This window comes from Zonotrichia leucophrys, chromosome 28 (assembly GCF_028769735.1).
Source record: "Zonotrichia leucophrys gambelii isolate GWCS_2022_RI chromosome 28, RI_Zleu_2.0, whole genome shotgun sequence".
Taxonomy (NCBI): domain Eukaryota; kingdom Metazoa; phylum Chordata; class Aves; order Passeriformes; family Passerellidae; genus Zonotrichia; species Zonotrichia leucophrys.
The window spans coordinates 2,294,151-2,311,713 of NC_088197.1; the positions used below are offsets into that span (position 1 = coordinate 2,294,151).

Here is a 17,563-nt window from a genome sequence, read left to right on the forward strand (position 1 = left end):
AGCTTCTCAGGAGGAAAAATCCTAAGGAAAGGATTTTCCATAAAAGATGTCTGTGACAAGATTCCCCGAGGAACTGGGGAGCCCCTTTCAGCCTGGGAGCTCAGTGTGCTGCCTGCAGAGTCCAAGTGAATAAAAAGCAAATCCATCCCAAATCCTTCACCATCCAGGGGTGGGAGCAGCTCTGTGGGATCCCCTCGGATCCTCTGCTCCAAGTTTGTCCTAGAAGGACACTAATCCTGGACTTGGTGACAGGTAACGGAGGCTCCACCATGGTGCAACACTGTGCTAATTACCCTCATTTCCAAAGCCAGGTGGATTTGTGAGGCTTTTGTAAGCCCTGGCACAGCCCAGGGATGCTCTTTTTCACAGGAGAAGCAAAATAAATGGCTGAAATTCCCAAAGAGCTTCTCCCCATGGCAAAGGCTTGATCCCTACTCTTCAGAAGGCACAAGGACAAGGACAAGAACAGGGACAGGAACAGGGACAGGGACACCTTAGAGCTTGGTCTCACCCTGCCTGTGGTGTCTCCACCAGGAAACAGTGGCCAAATAATAAGTTTCATGTTTAAGAAAACAACATATTTCTGTCAACTCTACACGGAGGGAAAAAAAATGTTGTTTTGGGGGGGAAAAGTTTAATTGCTGCCAAATTTCTTGAACGCCTGAATGAGGTTCCAGGAGGAAAATATTTGCAAAGCAGTCACCCAAAGGTGTCCTGTTCGGATAGTTCTTTAACTAAACAACAAAATAAACCTGCTAGAAGAAGTGAGATCTGATAACAACATTCTTTTTGATAATAATAATAATAAAACAGCATTTGGGGGAAAAGCGGAGAAGGGGCTTGAATTTAAAGAGGCAGCATTGCCTTGCTCAACACTTTCTGGTGAAAACCTTTGGGCTGGGTTTTCTGCTTGTGCAGGGGAGTTTGTGTGGATGCTGTTGGATGCTGTTGGATGCTGTGTGGATGTTCCCTCCCCTGGGAGAAGCAGGGCCAGGTTTGGGTGCGGCGCCTGCGCAGGGAGCCTGCCCGGGGGCACTGCGATGATTTCAGGCTGCATTTCCACCCCTGCTCCTCCAACCCTTCCAGCTCACGCTTGCCTGCCCTGCCTCCCTGCCCCTGCCCATCTGGGGGCACGGATATAAACCCCTCCAGCCAAAATGTTTCCTGTGGGGACCCAGCTTTGCCTGGAGGGTGCACATGACTCCTGTCCCATCCCAGCTCTTTCCCTAGGCACGGACAGAGGGGATTTTCTGGCGGCTGCTGTTGGTGAGCTCACACCGTGGGCATTCCTCCGGAGCTAGAGAGGCAGGGCAGGTTGCTGCTCCAGCTTTGCTGGAAACCTTGGAGCTCCCAGAGCGTGTGGAAGCAGTGCTGGTCCATCCAGGGATCCCAGGTAAGGCAGGCTGGGAGGAGACACCAGCAGCCAGTGCTGGGCACTCCATCACTGCTTCCATTTTTCTTCTTCTTCTTCTTCTTCTTCTTCTTCTTCTTCTTCTTCTTTTCACCTTCTCCTTCTCCATCCCTTCACCATCTCTCCACTGACATCTCTTCATCCATGACCTGGGATTTGCCATCCTGTCTCTGATTGTTTGTTCACCTTGCATCGCTGTAGAAGCGATGAGGGATGAGGAGAGAGTCCCTGGGGTGTGAAGGAGCACATGGAAACCCAGGAGGGTGAAGATTCAGCCCTCAAACCCTCCTGCCTGGCACCTCTTTGCCTGATGTGATCCCAGCCAGCCTGGATTGAGGAGAGGCCATGGGTAGAGCAGAGCTCAGCCCCGGGTCGGTCGGGCTGGTCGGAGCAGGAGCTGCAGCAGAGCTCGTTTGTGCTGCACTCCTGTGTTCCCTCCCTTTGAACTGCTTGGGAAGGGAGGCAGAGGCAGCTGTGGGAGCCTCACCCTGCTGCACACCCAGGGCACTGCTGGACATGGCAGTGGCTCAGCTCATTCCACTGCAAACGAGGATTTTCTCCTCAAGAACATCATCAACTGATGAGTGGGTTTGAGACAAACCTCCCTTCCCTGCATTAGAGATTTAAAAGTTTTCAAAGAAAAGCTGTTTGCCAGAAATGTCTCAGGAGCTCAGAGATGCCACTGAGGCAGTGTCACCTGCCTGGTGTCACCCCAAAGCTGCTCACTCTGCAGGGCTGGAGCAGCATGGATGGCTGGGTTAGTCCCACACTGCATCCAGGGACTGAACTGCTCAGCTCCAGGGGATCCCTGTCTCTGTTTTGTACCAAAAATCCAGCTAACATGGGTTTGGTGGTGCTTCCAGATGCCTCTAAGGTTGGCAGCTGTCTTCAAAAACAGCTCTAAAGTCACAAGGATCTGAAAAAAAATAGAGCAAATAGGAAACTTCTGATCAAAATAATGAAAAGTGCTTTTTTAAATTGATGAAAGTGCTGAGAAACAATGAGGACAGGAAAGTTTTTAACATGGGGGTGTCACTATAGGACACGAAAAAACACAAGCACACACTGCTGTTCTTAAGGTGAAGGAAAAGGGAAGTTTATTTTTTGATTTTAGCGTTTATAGTTTTTTATAAGTGACAGTGGATTGGAGGGTGACAGTGCCACCTCTCCAAAGACACTGGTCAAACTAACAATCTATCAACTTTCTCTTCTTCTATAAAGGAGTGCAAAACAATGAGTTAGTTACAGAAAGTGTGTGAGAAAATTCGCTACAAGAATGTTAAGGTTTAGAAAATCACCAGGGTGACATGGGGGAATAAAACAGGCAGAAGGTTAGATTTTGTTTGTTTGGAATCCCATTTTGAAGCTGCAGCGCTGCCAGAGGCTGGGTCTGGCAGTTGAGAACCTGCTGCAGGTGTCAAACTCCAACCCCTCTCACGTTAAACCAGTGGTGGACTTTGCCTGGGAGTGCACCCCAATTGAGAGCAAAGAGGCGCCTCCCAGTGCTCCCAGTGCTCCCAGTGCCCCAGCACTGCAGCGATGCCCGGGCTCTGTGCTGGAGCTCCAGGCCTGAGCTCCCACGAGCCGAGTTCCAGCCCTTGGGAAGATGCTGAGGAATGACATTGGAGAACAGAGCCAATGAGCACCAGCCCTGCAGGGCTGTCCACTCCCCAGAGGTAACTCTCAGAGCACAGGGAAGTCTTCCTGGCAGGAAGGTCTGAGTCACAAAGAAAGTGAGGAGAAGGGAGAAGATGAGGTGACCAGCGCTGGGCTGAAATGGGGAAGAGTCCCGTGGCAGCAGCAGCACCTGATGAGAGATGTTAATGCCATGGATTGGTGACCATCCTCAGAGCCCAAGAGCATTTTCTGGGGCAGTTTGCAACTCCTGCAAATCGAGGGGAGAGAGGAACTCTTGAGCAGTAGGATGTGTGTTGGGAATGATGAGCCCTTGGTAGGTGGGTAAGGCGCTGTGCTGGTGCCACACGAGTGAGGAGCAGGGCCCCCTTTGTGTGTGCAGCCCTGTGCTCCCCCGTGCCCAGCACTGACCTGCTGCTCTCCTTTCCCCCAGGGTGCTGAGGATGCCGAGCATTTTCTCCTACCAGAGTGCCGAGGTGGATTGGTGTGAGAGCAACTTCGTGCGCTCGGCGGTGATCGCCGAGTACTACAACACCGTGAGTGCCTCGGGGACAGTGGGGTTCCAGGCACCCAGGAGCTGCTTTTGGGACCCCCACAGCACGGCACATCCCTGCTTTCTGTCCTCCTCCTCGCTCCTTTGAGCTTCCTGGTGCTGGAGGGTGCTGGTGTGTGGGGAGCATTTTCTGAGCTTCAGGTAAATCAGGGGATTTTTGCTGTTTGCAATGGTTGTTCCCCAAAACGCGCTGGGGTCAGGGGCATTTCAGTGCTGTATGTGTGTGTGGGGTTGATTCCCAGTGAGAAAACTCTGGCAGGGCTCCCTCACAGCCCAGATCTGTGAGATCCTGTTATACCAGTCCTGCAGCTCCGCTGCCAGCCGGGCTAAGCCCCACACAGGGCTCGCATATCCCGGCTAAACGCTCAGGAGTGGCAAAACGAGAGGCAGCGCTGCCATGAACCGTGTCAGGCGCGCTGGGAACACGGAACTGGGCTCAGAGCATGAGCCAGTTTCACCTCCTGTGATCCTTTATCACCCAGGCTGCCTCCAGTGCCAGTGCTTTGGCTGGAGCATCCGTATCAGCCTGCACAGGGCTGGAGATAAGCAGCCTCTCCAAGCATGTCCTGCTCCCTCACAGCAATTAAAGGCTGCCAGGGGTGTGAGGCATGTGGATTTACAGCCTTCCACAGGCCTTGTTTACAGCTTTTGGCTATTGCTGCCTAACACTAGAAGATCTTGTTCTCATGGAAATGGCTCTTCCTCTTTTTTTTTTTTTTTCAAAGCATTTCCTGTTTTTAATAAATTACCTGTAATGACAATAATTGCCCAGCCTGAGTCCTGCAGGCTCCAGGGTCTCAGAGGAGAGGGCTGTGTGTGCTCACTGCTCTTTGGGGCACTCAGCAAAGAAAGATCTGCCAGTCCAGAGGAAATCCTGCTTCCCTGTGGCACCCAGATGGGTGTTCTGTGCTGTTTGCTGCTGCATGGGCTCAGAGCTGCAGAGCAGGGAAATGAGCAAGGAGATGCAGAAATCACTCAACACTCGCATCAGCATCTCAGATTTCAGGGCTTGGAGCGACCTGTGTGAGTGGAACACGTCCCTGCCCATGGCAAGGGGTGGAGGGGATGATCTTTAACATCCTTTCCAACCCAAACCATTGTAAATTCAGCTGGAAGTGCCCAAAGCCTCTGGGTTTGAGTGGCTGCTAACGCTGCAGAGGGGCTGACTGCCTGAAAGTGAAGGGTTTGGTTTTGGTGTGAATTCCTTCCTTCCAGGAGGCAAATTTGCCTCATATCCTAGTTTGAGACATAAGGCAGCATTTTTTAAACAGGAGCTGAGATACCATTGACACCAGGCTTATAAAGTAGCTCAGAGCTCTTATCACACCAACAGCTATCTCAGGAGCTCTTCAAAAGCACTTCAGTGCCTGACTCCTCTGCTGGACACCAGCTGGTGTAGCCAGATGCATGACTAATCCTTGTAGGCCCTGTAATTCCCATAAAACATTAACTCTCAGCTGCCTGGCTCATTCTGTGGCACAGGTTTCTAAATTCTGAACATCTCACCCAGGTTCCAAGTCCTGGAGGAGCCACAGCCACGTCCCAGGTTCCCATTCCACACCCCTGGGATGAATTCTCACTGTGTGGGGCTCAGGAACAATGAGGAAAAACTCTCATTGCATGTCTCAATGCAGATAAAAAGGAATGTGATACTGAGGGAGAGAGAGAACTTGAAATTTTGCAACTCAGAGATGCAAGAGCATCAGTGAAGAAGCAGGTAAAAAAAAAAAACCTGATAAAAAAAAGTTTAGTGATGTTTGTGTGATGAAGTAGCCCAACAGAAATAGGTCTGATTTCAATACCAAGGCAAATATTGACATACAATTAAGAAAAAAAACGAGGATCTCTCAATGCTGAATTCCCAGGCAGAATCCATATAATTGTATGTTGCAAGAGGGCAATGTCTATATTTGTATAACATAGGGAGGGTTATGGACAAGCAAACCCTGCAGGATTTTTTCCCAGCAGTTGAATTTGCCCTTTTCTCCTCTGTGTGACACTGGGCACCTCTTCCTCAGCACAGAAAGAGCTTTTCATGGTCCCTGCACTGCTGAACTTTCTGCCAGGCTCAGGAGATCAGCAGGAAGGGAGGGAAACAATTCTGTGTTAGGATGTGATTCCTGAGGAATCCAACCCTGCCACGGCAGCCTCGGGCTGGCTGGTGACCCCTGCCCACACAAGGGGTGGCAGAGCAGCAAACCCTCCTGAAATCTGCCCTTATCTGAGCATTGACAGCAGCCCCAACGCTGTGCTGTGCTCAGGGCCAGGCCTTGTCACCAAAATTGGGCAGGAACATCACTGAGATGGGCATCAGCCCTTCCTGAAAACACAGACTGGCTGGCACTGAATGGGTCCCTTCTTCAGCCTGGTTGGCACTGCCTGGGTCCCATCCTTGCCTGGCACTGCCTGGGTCCCTCCTTCAGCCTGTTTGGCACCGCCTGGGACCCTTCTTCACCCAGCACAACCTGTTTGGCACTGCCTGGGTCCCTCTTTAAGCCAGCACAGCCTGTTTGGCACTGCCTACATCCCATCCTTGGCTGGCACCGAATGGGTCCCTCTTTCACCCAGCACAACCTGTTTGGCACTGCTTACATCCCATCCTTGGCTGGCACTGCCTGGGACCCTCCTTCAGCCTGTTTGGCACTGCCAGGGTCCCTTCCTTGGCTGGCACCGTCTGGCTCCCTTCTTCAGCCTGGCTGGCACTGCCCGGGTCCCTTCCTCATCCAGCACAACCTGTTTGGCACTGCCTACATCCAAACCTTGGCTGGCACTGCCTGGGTCCCTCTTTCAACCAGCACAGCCTGTTTGGCACTGCCTGGGACCCTCCTGCAGCCTGGCTGGCACTGCCTGGGTCCCTCTTTCAAACAGCACTGCCTACATCCCATCCTTGGCTGGCACTGCCTGGGTCTCACCCCTGCAGCAGCAGCAGCACAGGGATCTCCATTCCTGCTCTGGGTTCTCCCCCAAGGATCAGGCTCCTTGTGATGTGCCCTAAAGAATCATCAAAATCTAGATGATAGAAAGGGTTATAGAGCTCTGGCCAGGCAGAGATCTGTGGCTATCTCTGCTGGCTGCATCCTGCAGGGCCAGCTGGGGCTCAGGGCACTGTGATCATGTTCACAGGGGTTCTTGGATGAGGGAAGAGATGAGGATCTGACTCCGTGTTTCAGAAGGCTTGATTTATTATTTTATGATATATATTTCATTAAAACTACACTAAAAGAATAGAAGAAAGGATTTCATCAGAAGGCCAGCTTAGAATAGAATAGCAAAGAATGATAACAAAGGTTTGTGGCTCGGCTCTCTGTCCAAGCCAGCTGACTGTGATTGGCCATTAATTAGAAACAACCACATGAGACCAATCCCAGATGCACCTGTTGCATTCCACAGCAGCAGATAATCATTGTTTACATTTTGTTCCTGAGGCCTCTCAGCTTCTCAGGAGGTAAAAAATCCTAAGGAAAGGATTTTTCATAAAAGATGTCTGTGACAGGACACCATCCCAGCTGTGATCCTCCCAGCCTGCATCTTCCCTTCTTCTCCCCCATTCATTTGTTCCCCACATTCAGGTTGCTGCAATTGTTACTGCCTTGAATTAATTATACCAATATTTACCTCATTTTTCTGGAGTTTTAGGCCAGCTGGGAACCCAGCCAAGCCTCAGTAAATCAGCAGGCTTTCCTCACAGAGCATCCTCTTCAATGTCTTCCTCCCAGCCCTGCCTGGGGCTGGAGCAGAGCTGCTCTGTGCCAAATGTGCTGCTGGGGATTGCTCTGTGCCAGCCACACTCTCTCAGGCCTGCTTGCCTTGGATGCTTTTATTGGAAACAAGCACCAGGGGTATGAGAAAAGAATGTACACAGCACCTTGAGGTAGCTAATAACACATGGTGGCTCATGGCTGGATGCAGTTCAGCAGCAAAGCTGCATTTACAGTGACTCAGCGACCCAGACATTTATTGTCTTCTGGCTCAAACCAGCAGCTCCTGCTCCAAACCCCATCAGAGGCTGATCTCACCTGTCACAGGTGAAGGTTCTGTCCCTCTGTCTCAGGCTGGAATCCTTCCCTGAATGAACGCTTGAATCCTTCCCTGCCAGGAATCTCCTTCCGTTGCAGAAAGTGCCTGGCTGGAGCACCCATTCTGTGCATTCTGTGAATTCTGTGAGTTCTGTGAATTCTGTGAGTTCTGTGAATTCATTCTGTGAATTCTGTGGATTCTGTGATTCAGTGAGTTCTGTGAATTCTGTAAATTCTGTGAATTCTGTGATTCTGTGGATTCTCTGAATTCTGTGAGTGAGGAGCAGCCCCTGCTGCTGTGCTCAAACCAGCCCCTCCTGCCTCAACCCCCATCAGAGGCTGATCTCACCTGTCACAGGTGAAGGTTCTGTCCCTCTGTCTCAGGCTGGAGCTGCAGAATTTGGGCTCTTCCCAATGATCCTGTTCATGCTCCAGAATTTGAGCTGTGCTGCTGATCCCAGCTTCTCTTCTCTCCTCTTGGGTTTTTGGTTTTTAATTGCTGCCCCAAGATGTGCAGGATGTTTCTGTCTCAGCCCATGCAACTGAAGAACGAGTCTGGACCCTTCACTTTCCAGTCTTGAGATTGTTCATTAATTCTTATCTATAAAATTTTACTTTCTGCCCAGCCGAGATCTGCTCAGCAGGGCAGCCACAGGCACTCTCTGTGTTGTCCTTTTATACTATAAACTACATATAACATATTTACACTTAATTCCCAATACCTATCACCTATGTTAGACAGTGCACTTCTGTTCTAAGCCAATCCCAAAGTGCCAACATCACTGCAGAAAATGGAGAACAAGAAGAAGAAGAAAGGCTGGATATGCCCAAGTTCCTCCATCTTGTCCCCATAACCCCCACACCAAAAATCCTAAAATCAACATTTTCACCCAGTGATCATTTTATTATTATACTTTATTTAAACTTCTGTGACTTTCAGGTGGTCATACAAAGCTGTATGAGATCCAAATCAAATCCCCAGGTGCTCTGGGCTGCGTGCCAGGGTCTCTGAGCCCCCCGACGGGGTTCTGGGCAACTCTGGACAATCAGAGGGATGCACTCTCCTAGGAAAAGAAGTAAATAGTTGGGCTGAGCTGAGGCAGCTGGAGCAATAATTCACATTTACTGGGGAGTGGGAGCTCAGGCAGGGGGTCTCTCACATGTGCTATCACACCAAAACCACTCCCTTATCTCCTCGGGCAGGGGAAGCAGGGAAGCTGAAATACAATCTGTGCTAGGGGGTCCCAGCCTGAGCAGAAACTGCAGAAAAACTTCCAATGTCTGTCCTGGGAGCAAAACCCTCCCAACCACATCTGAGACAGAGCTTGCCACATCCCAGAGGGAAGACAGAAAGTCAGCATTTACAAATCGAAGTGATGAAAACCCCGCATCCCCCACGGGGGTGGGAGCTGTTCCCCAAACTCGGAATCCCGTTTATCTCCCTGACCCTATTGGCACGGTTCCCCCGGCTCTCCCTCCCTTCTGCTATCTGATCTTGCACATCTCGTCCCGAGTTAATGAAGTGATAACGCAGCTATCATGTAATTAATGGCGCTGTTGCAATGCCCGCTGCTCGGGGATGCGGGGCTCTCCTCTCCCTTCAGTTTCCTCACTGAATTCGTGCTGGCACTTGCACTCTCCTGCCTTTCCCCCAAAGCGTTTTCCCTCTCCTTGCCTTCCCAAAAGCCTCCTTAATCATTTCAAGGGAAAAGAAATGTTTGAAGCTCGGCTGTTGTTTGATTTCTCGGTCGTTTCTGAACAATTTGACCTCGAGGGTGCAAGTGGGAGCAGCGCTTCTCATTTCATGGCCGGGATTTGGCTCTAAGCACCTATGGAAAACAAATCCAAAACAAATCCATTCAGCCCCGAGAGCTGCTGCTAATGGGAGCATCAACTTGTCTCATGGAAGCCTTAGTGAAAATCAAGATGAATCTGCGGTGTTTAAGGGAATAGAGACCTCGCATTAGGCATGAATTGTGTTTCCCTCTGGAATAGGAGAGGGTGTGTTCCAGAGAAATGACAGCATCCCGGTGATTTGCAGCCCTGTTAGCATAAACTGGGGTCCCAGGGGATCCCTGGGATGATTTTGCAGTTTACCTGGTGCTGCTGAGGGGGGAGAATCCAGCTGTGGATGCCAAATTCCAGGGGTGGGGTCTGGGTCAGCGCGGAGCTGGAAGATGAAAGGAGAAGGATTGTGAGGCTGAGATAAAAGTCACGCTGGTGCTTTGCCAAATGGCACTTGAGCAGATGGCTCCGGAGCCCCAGAGAGCTGTCTGGCAGGTAAATGCAGCGCCACAATCCCAACCTTTCATAAGCAACAACCATTTTCACTGGGTAGGCCGTGCTTCCCACTGATATCCCTTCCCCGAGCTTGTAAAGTCAGGTGGAAAAGGCAAGGTAAGAACCCACAGAGGTAATTTAATTAGCTCAGATTTCCCTGCCCTGTGCTGCAGGGTGGAGCAGGCCTGGCCCAGCAGACAGGTCCGGGCTTTGGGCACTCACTGCTCCTCCCCAGCTCCCACATTTTGGCCATTAAATGTGACATGTCGTCTCTCTGAAGCACTGGCACCTTCAGCCAGTCCAGCAAGAGGCTGAGCCCCAGCACCATCCCCTCCTCCCCAGCACCATCTCCTCTTCCTCAGCATCATCCCTTCCTCTCAGGACCATCCCCTCCTCCCCAGCACTATTCTCTTTTCCTCAGGACCATTCCCTCCATCCCAGTACCATCCCCTCCTCCTCCTCAGCACCATCTCCTCTTCCTCAGCACCATCCCCTCTTCCTCAGCACCATTCCCTCCTCTCCAGCACCATCTCCTCCTCCCCAGCACCGTTTCCTCCTCCTCATCACCATCTGCTTCCTCAGCACCATCCCCTCTTCCCAGCACCATCCCCTATTCCCCAGCACCCTCTCCTCCTCCTCAGCCATCTCCTCTTCTCCATCACCATCCCCTCTTCCCCAACACCATCCTCTCCTCCCCAGCACCATTGTCTTCCTCATCACCATCCTCTTCCCCAGCACCATCCCCTCTTCCTCAGCACCATCCCCTCCTCCCCAGACTAATCAAAGTCAGACAAATAAGGAATTTTGCAGAGTTGGAAACCAGAGCAGGATAATTCCTCTGTGTTCATTTGCCAGGCGTATTTAGGGGAGGTTGATGACCTCATGTAATTAGCAGTGTCCAGAACACCTCTCCTCCCCAGGCCAGGTGGCTTCACACCTGACACCACAGGATGTCACCTCAGTGCTGCCTGTCCCCACCTCCTGCTGTCCTGCTCATCCTGCTGCTCCCCACCACACCCACTCCCGGGTCAGGATGTTTTGCTGACCGTGCTTTGCTGTGCTGGCTGAGCTCCTCACACCCTCCCAACCCCTCACAGGGTGGCTGGAAGGGTCAGGAGCCATCCAGGCAGCTCCTGGAGGGTCTGGGTTGGCATGAGAGGGAGATGGATGCAAACTGAGGAGTTGTTGGAGACAGCAGGCAGATGAAGATAAACCAGCATCACCCAAAAGGGACACAGCAGCTCAGAGGGAGGGCAGAGGTGTCTGCAGCCACTGCTGGCTGCCCCAGCAAGAGCTGCCCTTCCAGTTCCAGCCTGGCTTCTGCAGAAACACCTCTGCCCTCTCCTGTGCCAAGAACAACCCCTGCTTCCTGCTGGAGATCAGGAGATGCTGAGCCACCTGGTGGGATGGGGCTTGCACAGGAGTGTCGCTGACATCTTTTTATGGAAAATCCTTTCCTTGGGATTTTTCCTGCTGAGAAGCTGAGAGGCCTCAGGAACAAAATGTAAACAATTATTATCTGCTGCTGTGGAATGCAACAGGTGCATCTGTGATTGGTCTCATGTGGTTGTTTCTAATTAATGGCCAATCACAGCACAGTTGGCTCAGAGAAAGAGTCCGAGACAGCTGCCTTTGTTATAATTCTATTCTATTCTATTCTATTCTATTCTATTCTATTCTATTCTATTCTATTCTATTCTATTCTATTCTATTCTATTCTATTCTATTCTATTTTTAGCCAGCCTTCTGATGAAACCTTTTCTTCTATTCTTTTAGTATAGTTTTAATGTAATACATATCATAAAATAATAAATCAAGCCTTCTGAGATATGGAGTCAGATCCTCATCTCTTCCCTCAACATAAACCCCCCGTGAACACGGTCACACAGGAGCTGAGTGTGCCTCTTGTTTTTCAGATCAGCAATGTGAGCTTCTTTCTGCTGTCCCCTGCGCTGCTGTACCTGAACAGGCAGTACTGCCAGAAGAAGGCTGTGCCCCTCTACTTTGTCTCAGGGCTGCTCATCCTCGTAGGTGGGTGCCAGCACTGTGGGAAAAACAGACAAGTCACCAAACTACCCAACATGAGACCTTTGGAGGGTCTCAGTGGCCAAAGCATAAAGAAAACTCACACAGGTTGCCAGAATAACCAACATGAGGTCTTTGGAAGGTCTCAGTGGCCAAATCACAGGGAAAACTTGGGTGGGCAGCCAAGCAGCCAGGTGAGTTTGAAGCCTGCAGCCCATGGTTGCTGCCAGGTGTGGATGTGCAGCTTCCAGCCCTGTGATCCACGTGGTGTGACTGGGCTGACTCAGTCCGACCCACCTTGAACAGCAAAATCCACACCCTGCTCTTCAGGAATGGTGGATCTTGAGGAATGGTGGATCTTGAGGATCTTGAGGAATCTTGAGGAATGGTGGATCTTTGGGAATGGTGGATCTGTAGGAATGGTGGGTCTTCGGGAATGGTGGGTCTTGAGGAATGGATCTTGAGGAATGGTGGGTCTTGAGGAATGGTGGATCTTGAGGATCTTGAGGAATCTTGAGGAATGGTGGGTCTTTAGGAATGGTGGGTCTTCAGGAATGGTGGATCTTGAGGAATGGTGGATCTTGAGGAATGGTGGGTCTTGAGGAATGGATTTTGAGGAATGGTGGGTCTTCAGGAACAGCCCCCAAGAACCTCCCAGGGCTGGTGGGAGATGGAGCTTTGTCATCTCAAGGTGCCCTTGCTCCTTGCAGGTCTCTTCTCCATGTACTTCCACATGACCCTGAGCTACGTGGGACAGCTCCTGGATGAGCTCTCCATCCTCTGGACGCTGGCTGTGGCTTATTCCTTCTGGTACCCTCAGGCTTACTTCCCCAAGTGCATCAAGACCAGGTATGACCAGAGGGACACGGTCAGGCTCTGAGGGAGGGATGGGACACTGACACTGGGGTGTAGTGACCCACAGATCCCCCAGTTCCCCTGCAAGGGGTCAGCCCTGAGGTCCCTGAAGTGCTTTAGGATCAGGTCCTCCTGACAGAGGAAAAGTCAAAATTCTCCTCTCAGCTGGAGCTGTTTGTGTTTGTCTAGCTGCAGGGGAAAACTTTGCATGGAGAATTTCAAAATTAATTAGGAAATGAAACCTTCCTGAACATTAGCATTCAATTACTCGTGCTGTCAATCTGTTCCAGCATCCTCTGTCTTCCACAGAGAGCTTTCTCTCAAGGCTGAGGGGGTCTCCCATGGGACAGGATGGTCACAGCCCTCATTTCAAGGAGGAGCCCAGCAGAAAGGATGGGGCCACTGGGAGGGCATGGACCAGCATGTGACGGTGTTCACAGGGGTTCTTGGATGAGGGAAGAGACGAGGATCTGACTCCATGTTTCAGAAGGCTTGATTTATTATTTTATTATATATATATACATATATATACATATACATATACATATACATATATATATATATAAAAAATAAATTCATTATTTTATTATAATCTATATTACATTTATTATTTTATTATATATATTAAATTTTATGATATATATTACATTATCATATATTATTATATATATTACATGTATGTAATATATATGTATGTATATACACATATATACATCCATATATAATACATATATATTACATACATTATATAAACCATACTAAAAGAATAGAAGAAAGGATTTCATCACAAGGCTAGCTAAGAATAGAATAGCAAAGAATGATAACAAAGGTTTGTAGCTCGGACAGAGAGTCCAAGCCAGCTGACTGTGATTGGCCATTAATTAGAAACAACCACATGAGACCAATCACAGATGCACCTGTTGCATTCCACAGCAGCAGATAACCATTGTTTACATTTTGTTCCTGAGGCCTCTCAGCTTCTCAGGAGGAAAAATCCAAAGGAAAGGATTTTCCATAAAGGATGTGTGTGACACCAGCAGGAACGGGAACCCAGCAGGGCTTTGCTCAGAGGATGCTCCCTCCTGGCTGGAGCCCCCTGAGCCAGCCCAGCTCCTTGCACAGACCTGCTCCAATCTTCCCATGGCGAACAGGAGGTCACCAGGAGTTCACCGAGGAGACCCAGCTGGGGGAGAGCAGGGACTTGGGAAGGGATTTGCATGTGAAAGGCCCCTCTGAGCCCTATTGTTGCTCGGGGAGCCCAGAGCGGTGTTTGCACAGCCCTTCCCTGTGCAGAGCTCCCTGCCTGTGCCTCATGCCTGTGCCTCACCCCTGGCACACCAGGAGAGTGCAGGAGCAGCCCCTGGGTCTGTCAAACACTCACTGGGAGCTGCTACCTCACCCTCCCTGCAGGACCCCAAAAACACTGAGATCAGCCACATGCAGACAGAAGGGAGGTGCTGGAGGAGCTTTGCCCCTCTCAGGACCTTTCCCATCCTTACTGTCCCCTACACTGACACTCTGTCCCCATTCCCCTCAGGAGACATTTCTTCTGGCTGACTGGAATCACCACCGTGATCAGCACCCTGATGTCCTTTGTCAAGCCCACCCTCAACGCCTACGCGCTCAACTGCATCGCCTTCCACCTGCTCTACCTGACCTGGAAGGAGCTCAAGAAGTAAGGAGGGGGCTCAGGGGGTACCTGCAGCTCCAGCTGTGCTCCTGCTGGGCAATGATTCTGTCCTCAACAGGGAATTGAGCCCAAGTCTCCACCAGCCACGTGCGCTTGGGAGGAAGCAGGCAGAGGGCAGTGGGGTACAGGAAGGGCACCTGGCACAGGTGGCAGAATGGGGACAACCCATGGGACAGTGGTGCAATCATTATCTCTGGAAGGTTTCAACAACCCATGGGGCAATGGTGCAATCATTATCTCTGGAAGGTTTCAAAAACCCATGGGACAGTGGTGGAATCATCACCCTTGGAAGGCTTCAAAAACCTATGGGACAGTGGTGGAATCATCACCACTGGAAGTTTTCAAACACCCATGGGACACTGGTGGAGTCATCATCCCTGGAAGGTTTCAAAAATGCCCTGTGAAGTTTTCAAAAATGCCCTGTGGATGCGGCATTTGAAAACAGGGTTTGTGCTGAATGTGGTGGTGGTGCTGGTTTAAGAGCTGGCCATGATGATCTTAGAGGTATTTTCTAATATTTACAGTTCTATGAGTCCGTGATTTCTCCCCACTGGGAGTTTTTAAAAACCCATGGGACAGTGGTGGAATTATCGCCCCTGAAAGTTTTTGAAAACCCATGGGACAGTGGTGGAGTCGTCACCCCTGGAAGGTTTCAAACACAGGGCATTTTTGAAAACATCCCTGGAAGTTTTCAAAAATGCCCTCTGAAGTTTCCAAAAGTGCCCTGTGGAAGTGGCATTTGAGAACAGGGTTTTGTGCTGAACCTGCTGGTGGTGCTGGGTTAAGAGCTGGCCATGATGATCTTAGAGGTCTTTTCTAACATTTACAGTTCTATGAGTCCATGATTCTCCCCCTTGGCTGCCATCTCTGCAGCTCCTTCCCCTTTGTGGAGCATTTGGAAGAACCCACCAGGGTGTGGAGAGAAAGACAGGAGTGTTTTGGCATCTCCCAGCATCATCCTCACCCCAGAATGTCAGAAATCCTCTCCCCAGAGCCACACTTCCCCAGCTCCTGTGGGATACTCTCCAGAAGGAGCTTGCTGGGGTTTGCACTGCTGCATGTGCAGGCAGGAACCAGCCCTGTTTACAGCTCCCTTTCCTCCCAACATGATTTCTGTGCTCCCTGTCCCTCTCTGTGTCCTGCAGGTGCAATGACAAGCGTGTTCACCGGATGGCCGCGGTCATGGTGATGTGGTGGGCCCTGGCCATCACCAGCTGGATCAGTGACCGCTGGCTCTGCTGGCTCTGGCAGGCCATCAACTTCCCCTACTTCCACAGCTTCTGGTAAGGAATCCAGGAACCCCAGCCCTGAAAGGCCCACAGCAGAGGAATAGAAAAATTATTTCCCCACCCTCTCCCCCTTTCCTGTCACTATTGGTGTTTCTCCTCACCCAGCCCAAGGATTCACTGTTTAATGTCCCTCTCCTCCTCCACACCACCCAAGCAGTGTTTTGCAAGTGAAATGGTTCCAGAAATCCCTCCAGGTGAGCTCTCAAAGGGCTGTGGCTGCTCCCAAGTTGCTGTGAGAAGTACATTGCTCTAGACGTTCTTTCAGCAGCCAAACTGAAAGGCAGAGCTTTGTTTGGACCTGACATTTCAGTGCCTGCCCAGGTGGGGCTGCAAGTGCTGCACACTCAGATCCATCCCCAGAAAGCAGCACTGGGATGGCTGGGACAGACAAGCCAGGAAATGAGGAATGATTGGAATGAGTCCCTTATGCCACAACAGCCCCACTGCACCAAGAAATGAGGAATGGTTGGAATGAGTCCCTGCTGCACCAGGAATTGATCCCAGCTCACAGAGCTCTGCCAGGATCTCCCTTTAGGCACAAACCCTGCAGGACACACACTCCCTGCAGACAATGCAGCCAGGAAATGGGGAATGGTTGGAATGAGTCCCTTATGCCACCCCAGAAATGGGAAATGCTGCACCAGGAAATGGGGAATGTTGGAATGAGTCCCTTATGCCACCCCAGCCCCGCTGCACCCGGAATTGTCCCCATCCCAGCTCTCACAGAGCTCTGCCAGGATCTCCCTCTAGGCAAGTGCTGCACACTCAGATCTATCCCCACAAAGCACTGGGGTGGTTGGGACAGACAAGTCAGGAAATAGGGAATGGTTGGAATGAGTCCCCTCTGCCACCCCAGCCCCACTGCACCAGGAATTGTCCCCATCCCAGCTCACAGAGCTCAGCCAGGATCTCCCTTTAGGCACAAACCCTGCAGGACCCACACTCCCTGCAGCCCTCCTGGGACCTTTGGGGGCTGCAGCCTCAGGGTGACCATGCCATGACCCTCTGTCCAACCCACAATTTTGGTTTCCTTGGCAGGCACGTGCTGATAGCCCTGTCCCTGCTGTACTGCTGCCCTCTGGTCATCTACTTCGACGTCAGCTACGAGATGCCCTCATTCAAGCCGAAGCTGGAATACTGGCCCAGTGACTCGTGGCCTGTTGTGGTGCCCTATGTCACCCTGGAGGAGCCCCACAAGCAGTGCTAGAGCTCTGGGGTGCCCTCAGGCCTCCCTGGGCACGGGCTGTGTGTGATGCTCACACTCGGTTGTGTTCCTCCTGCTCCTCCGGCAGTGCAAGGGGCAGGGAGCAGCTGAGGCCTCGTGATGCTGGGCATGAAGCAAGGAGGGAGCCCACAGGTGCCTCAGGAGGCTCTGCCCAGACTGGTGTTCAGGGAGCTGGAGGTTTCCTCCAGCAGCTCCCCATGAGTGGGGAGGGACACGGTGCTGCTTCTGTGTCCTCTGTGTTAGTGCAGCACCAGCAGCCCTTGCTGACAAGGGCACAGCGCACAACACTGAAGCCAAACTGGTGACAGCTGGGTTTGTTGGGGCTGCTCTAATTATTATTATTACCTCTATTTATTGATGTATGTGGTTTTACTCAGGACAGCTGTGCATTAAAGCTGTGGACATTGACTTATACTGATGCCTTTTTTTCCCCTCTGACTGCACCGCATCCTCTTGTCTGCCAGTCACAACCACAGACAGGGTTGTGAGCCAAAAGTGAGCCACACAAAGCTCTCTCTGACCCAGGGAGGGCTGTTCATAAAGAGAAATCCTGGGTGAGAGCCCAAAAGAGGCTCTGCTGGCCC

General features: G+C 51.1%; 1 protein-coding gene across 1 annotated transcript; it reads left to right on the plus strand.

Annotated features, from left to right (window-relative positions):
* The first annotated feature begins 3,489 nt into the window (after positions 1-3,489).
* ACER1 (alkaline ceramidase 1) lies at positions 3,490-16,961 on the plus strand. Its single transcript, XM_064734462.1, has 6 exons — positions 3,490-3,582; positions 11,812-11,926; positions 12,631-12,769; positions 14,313-14,450; positions 15,611-15,748; positions 16,793-16,961. The coding sequence occupies exons 1-6, from the start codon at positions 3,490-3,492 to the stop codon at positions 16,959-16,961; spliced, it is 792 nt and encodes a 263-aa protein (XP_064590532.1).
* The last annotated feature ends 602 nt before the right edge of the window (positions 16,962-17,563 follow it).